We start from the raw sequence: 6208 nt of genomic DNA on the forward strand, positions 1-6208 counted from the left end.
TTAGGGAAGATCAGATAACTTCTATTTTTTGTCATACACAAGTCCGTTTCAATTAAATAAAGCAGTGTACTAGAGAGTCTCTTTTTTAACACGTCGGCGAGAATCTTGGTAGTAAAAGGAACAACATTAAAAGTAAAACGACCAATTTAGAGGCTAATTCGTGGTTTTTGAGTAAGATTGTTAGTAACCGTCAATAAACTGTTGTCAGTAACCGCTAATATTGGAATGCTCTTTAGTAAGACTACTACATGTTATTAAACATGCAGCTAACCGGTAAAATGCAAAAGCTGATTAGCATAAAGTCTTTACATAGATCCAACTTGGAGTAGCTTCGCTTTGGCTCACTTTGCAAATGAGGTTGATGTCGTCACATTTTATTACATTTATTGTATAAAGAATAAAGTTGTATGCAAACGCATTAAAGACATAACAATAAATCCTAGCTTAATTAGCAGTCGGCCTGTCACCTATACAAGTGTCTCATATCATGATATTATAACTTTGTTTTTTAGTCTAAATTCCAAATACAACCAAGAATCATCAGCTCTACAGGAGTATTTTGTCACTGCCGTTGCAATCAAGGCGAAATGTTCCCAACTAATTCCAATACCAGTACTATTACTACAACCGATACCAATGGCAATAACAGCAGCAATGCTACTACAATGCCAATGCCAGTCCTAATGCCACAGCAAATATATTTGATGGTGGATTGGATACCAGTACTACTACCAATGTCAATAGCAACAGTCATACTGCTACCGGTCCTAATGCCACTAATGATGACTTAGATGTTGATACTGACAATGTAAAATTCAAATTAACAAAAACGTCAAAAAGAAAAATATAGGAAGAGAGCATGTATCACCTTAGAAGCCGAATCAGAACCAACTGAGATTGGTTTGAGAACGACAACTAACCGCCCATTGGCGTTGCTTTTACTGTAGTTTAACAGAGAGATATATATATATATAAATGAATGTTGGTTACACAATCTGATTTTCACATGATTCTCCAGCTATTTTCTACCATTCAAACATGATTATCTGATAAAAAGCAACACTTTAGTACAAATAAAAGAGACAATTGTTCATTTTCACCCTATCAGACCAATGCAGAAAAAGAAATAAAGTCCAAATGGTCATGGTAGAATACAAGTCTTTTGTGACAGAACATAAAAAAAAAGGAAATTCAAAGCAATGTACTGTGTTACTACAACCTATCTAGAACTCATAAAAAAAAAAGAAAACGGATGTTGTCAATTTCTTTGTTTTTGCTAGAATTCAAGATGAATAAATCAACTTTTATTGATCCCAAAATACACTGATCGAATGCAGTTCTTAATAGTATGCGTTCCATATCATTGCACAAGAAAGAATCACCAGTAGAATGCATACATAGAGTTGGCTTTCAATTGAGTCAGTGCGACTTGAGAGTTATGTTACAAAAAGCAAAGTGGGGCGATTTATGCTTGGTATAAGTCAGAATTGGTCTGATTCTATTAATTAAAGAGCCAAGTCTCAAGTAATGAAAACTTCAAAATAAACAGTATTTTCATTTTAGTGGGTATTGGAATTCAACGATAGGGACTATTTGAAACCTGAATAATCTGATATGGACTACTTACTTGAATCAAGTAAATATACCATTATCAAGCGGTCATGGTATTTTTATTCCAACTACATCTGACTGCTTGGGAAAAATGATTCTGAAAATAATACCCAACAAGGAAACCTGCTTCTTGATCTCAACCAAAGCTATCCATATTTAACAAAACAGAAGCAAAGGAACATTCGGACACGTACATGTTGTTCCTTGAGAAGCATAACCATAGGACTGTAGAAGAGCTGTGAACTTCAAGTTTAGCGCGTTCTATAAAAAATTTGCCGTTTGTCCCACTCTTTTTTTTTTATCTAATACAAACCCCGAGAATCTTATCAGATGTAGAAATTTTTTGGCAACACATTGTGGAAGTTCTCGATGTTCTTCACATAAATAAAGGCAAGAATTCTCGTGCTTTCTTTCGGAAATACACTTGCCTATATGGCAAAGATACTCCTTCAAGATAGATGGATTTGATTGAAACAGCCAATGGTACAATACGCGATGTTTCTTTTTAACATTGGCTACAATAGCATTAAAACAACTCATTGTCAAGACCATTTGTTGAAACACACAAAACATAGATTGTAATAACAGTTTAGTTCCTTAGAAAAATAGCATCAGGTTTCCCTTATGTGAAACAATAAAAAGATCAGATAAAACAAACGCAGTACAAAAGATTGTGTTACTAGATCCTTTCTTTTATATAGGCTATTTTAAATTTGAATTTGATGTTGCGAAAAAAATCCATGTAACCATTCAATGAAAGAATTGTCTGTGTTTATCCGCTCAGTAAGACACTCAGCTTTCAATGGTACTCAATCAAAAGCAGAAAAAAAAAAGAAGGGTACATGTCTTTTGTGACAGATACTGAAAGAAATATAAATACAAGCTGTTGTTTCTTTTTCTTTTTCTACATTGCCAACTTTTTTTTTTGCTTTTAAATCAAGATGCGTCCTACTCTTGCTATCTCTGTTGCTATTGCTACACTTGCTTCTACTGCCCTTGCTGCTGATTGTAATCCTTCTTACAATATTGCTTCTTCCACTGAATGCTATACCAATTGTAATGTTGTATGTACCAAATAAAAAAAATGACTAGACAGGTTTCTCATATTCAATTGATTTATAGAAAGCTGGACAAAAGTATGTCGATGGTTGGACCATGGATCACACCTCTCCTCTTTTCCTTGACTCTCTTGCTATCATGTGTAATAAGTCTGGACCCAACTATGGTAGCTTCATGACTACTGCTGGTATCTGTATGACTAGTTGTGCTGGTGACGATCCTGAATTGTTCAACAAGGAATTTGCTAGTGCTTGTGCTTGGTGGAATGAACACAAGAACGACAAGTGTACTGCGAAAACCACCACCACAACCGTCAAGACGACTACCACTACTGCCAAGACGACTGCCCCTACCACCACCAAGGACACTACCACCACTAAATATAGAACTACTACCAAGACTATTGCTGCTACCAAAGGTGATACTGCTGCTACAGCCACTGCCACTGTTACCTCTACAGCTATTGCTACTACTACTGCAACCACTACTATTACTGTTACTGCTCATGGTGCTGTCATTGTTACCGTCACCGAATGCCCTACTTCTACCCCTGCTGTTGCTTGTCAAACCGGTTATTTAGGTGTTAGAAATGGAAAGGGTCCTCTTGGTGCTTGTTGCTCTCACAGTGACGATTGTCAAGAAAGCTGCTTCAATGGCAAATGCAATGCTCCTATTGCTTCCACCTGTTACTCTGGTTCCAGAGGCAAAGGAAGAGGTGATGGCTACGAAGGTGCCTGTTGTAAAAACAACGATGACTGTTGGAACAGCTGTATTAAGGGCAAATGTAACGGATCTTCTCTTGCCAACTGTGACGTAGGCTTCAGTGGAAAGAAGTTAGGTAATGGCCCTCAGGATGCTTGTTGTCTCTCCCAACGTGATTGTAAAGAAGACTGTGTCAAAGGTATCTGCAACTAAAGCTAAAATTGAATATTGTTAGGCTTTTATCAACATATCTGTATCCAGCGATCCGGGCTTATCTATTAACCATTATATTATACTCATTCTTATTCTTGATCTCCAAAAAAATGTACTTTTAACATTGCTTCTAAAATAAATAATTCATCTTCATTGCAACATTATTTCATTAACTATACGCCTTACTTTATTTTCAACACTATAACTAAAAATCCCATTTTAAAAGGAGAAAATATAAAGTATGCGAAAGAGTTTACGAATGGCTGAAGAGAAGTATTCGTTAACAGGAATAACTACAGTTAAATTTGGAGTTAGTAATATTGTTTGGGATCATACGGATAAATTACTGAAGCCAAGAATGAAAGTAAATATGCAGCGATATTCTTTTTGAAAAGAAGAAAAAGATACAGCTAAGAAAACAAAGGCATTATGAAGTATATATCTAGATTAAGCAAGCCCTGTGTTATTTTTATATGAAGGAGGATATTTCATAAGGCACAATTTCATTGTGTTTTTTGTCTTTTGTTGCTACAGTAGCTATAGTTGACATTTGTATAACGAAGGAGGGGAAGAAGCAGAACTTGAAGAAGAAATAGAAGCATAAAAAGGATTAGAAGCATAAAAGACAAACAAAGCACGGTGCCAACAACACTTATGTCAACAGCAGTGCCCAAGCGAAGCAGCTCTATTCATCTTCCAGCTGAGTATTACTTTCAGGTATTATCTCACCGATGGCATTTCTGTAGCTTTCGCTCACTATGGCAAGGTAGTTAGCACAACGGATTCTCATTTATTCATTAGCTTTAATGAAAACCAAGTTGACTAGCTATCCTTGGCTGCGGGAAATATGTATCCAATGCGAAATCTTAACCCAAGCAGAGGGCTTTAAACTTTATTTCCCTTTTTTCATGTGAAGATGAAAATAACGCCAACGATAAAAAAGGTTGGGCTGTCAAAAGATAGTTTATATTGTACGCATACTTCAAGAATGAATACAGAACATTCTGTGGAAACTTCTTGATTTCTTATTTCTATTTCTTTTATTTGTCATTTCGGAAAAAGATAACTTACCAAATGTACAGTTTTCTTAGGTTGAGAAATGATTATAAAAGTCTATTTTGTTTCATGTTATGTTATCAACCTGTGTAAAACATGGCGTTGGCTATTTCTTTACAATAAGTTATGCCCTCTTCAACACTGCTTCCTTCTTATTTCTATATACAATAAAGGGATAGAGTACCATGTATATACATCTTTTTATTAGAGGAAAAAGTCAAGAATATAGACATATGAAGAGAATACTTGGGTTGTATTTTCTACAATATAAACAATGATGACATAAGGATTGTGTTCCTTTCCCCCTTTCTTTTTACTGGCCTGTACATTTTTAAGGTCTCAAGATGCCAAATTTTTATTTAACTTTTTACTTTATAAGGTTTATCGAAGGAAATCATGAGAAAGATAAAGACAAGTCAGTACCCATATAAAAAGAAAGAGACCAATACTTTCTTCTCTTTGTTTTACTTGTCATCCAGTCTATTCTTTCAATCAAACGCCACCTTGAGACCTCAAGACCACCTCTATTCTACTTCAAGACCTACTCTACCTTACTTTACTTTTCTACTCTCTTGGCCTCGTATGAAAATCAACTAGCCTCTTCTCATCCATCAAGGAGGTAGGATAATTATTCTAAAAAACACGTTTACTGACTCTCTTATAGGGAACCACTTGTTTCCGTACAGTGATGTTCCAAATGCCCTCTTCTTGTCGGCGATGGCATCCATTCGGCCCTGAACTACGCAGGGCCAGTTTGGGCCGGTTCATTCGGCTCTGAACTACGCAGAGCCGCGTGGGCTATGAAAATCAGCACATTAGAGGGTAGCATGATGGCTTTGGTCTTTTGGTAAGTCATATACGCTTGAAAGCTTTTTTTTTTAATCATCATTCTAGTTGCTTGTTTCCTGGTTAATCAAGGCTCTCTTTCTATGGCTTTACTTTTAAAATTCTATTTCTGGCTCTATTTTGTATTTGGTGAATCTTTTTCAAACCTCTTCTTCAAAATAATTGCCTCTTCCTGATATATGAAATTACTTACACATCATTAAAAAAAATAAACAAGTCATTTTTCCTTCTTTTCTTATCATATATAATCATGATAAATCATTAATGTGCTTATGCTTCTGTATTATTCAAAACTGCTATGTTTAAATTGAATTCGGGTAAAAGCTAGCATGTCTATGAAATAAACAGGTTTTCAATATGAGACAGACCTAGGTGTGCTTCTTTTTTTTTTTATCAAAAGAAAAGACGAAAAAGGCTACACAGTACGTTTTTTAATCCTTATTTACTTTCATCTGCTCCTTTTCTTTCTTAGAGCCATTTGTTATGAAGTTCTTTAACCAATTCATATTAAAAGTAAGCCTTAGCTTTGTGTGATTTAACATGCGAATAGTGAGTCAAAAGATATCAGTAGAACAAGTATCAACATATATATATATATGCATAAGCGTTCTTCAAAGGACTTGGGTAAAGTAAGTAAAAACTATAGACAAGGACCAGTTTTTATTTTGATATGAGATGATTATGTGTATGTGTATTAAAGTATTATTTCATTAAAGCGATG

General features: G+C 35.2%; 2 protein-coding genes across 2 annotated transcripts; both read left to right on the plus strand.

The window, feature by feature from the left end:
• Window positions 1-2552: 2552 nt before the first annotated feature.
• Window positions 2553-3042, plus strand: B0P05DRAFT_465858 (uncharacterized protein; the record flags this gene model as incomplete). Its single annotated transcript, XM_051574292.1, has 2 exons — window positions 2553-2675; window positions 2734-3042. Coding segments are annotated over 2 exons (432 nt in total), but the record flags the coding sequence as incomplete, so codon positions are not given.
• A 156-nt stretch (window positions 3043-3198) lies between these two features.
• B0P05DRAFT_454767 (uncharacterized protein) lies at window positions 3199-3579 on the plus strand (the record flags this gene model as incomplete). The annotated part of the gene is made up of 1 exon (XM_051573930.1): window positions 3199-3579. A coding segment is annotated over one exon (381 nt), but the record flags the coding sequence as incomplete, so codon positions are not given.
• Window positions 3580-6208: the final 2629 nt, after the last annotated feature.

Source organism: Gilbertella persicaria (assembly GCF_025201335.1).
Source record: "Gilbertella persicaria strain CBS 190.32 chromosome Unknown B0P05scaffold_10, whole genome shotgun sequence".
Classification (NCBI taxonomy): domain Eukaryota; kingdom Fungi; phylum Mucoromycota; class Mucoromycetes; order Mucorales; family Choanephoraceae; genus Gilbertella; species Gilbertella persicaria.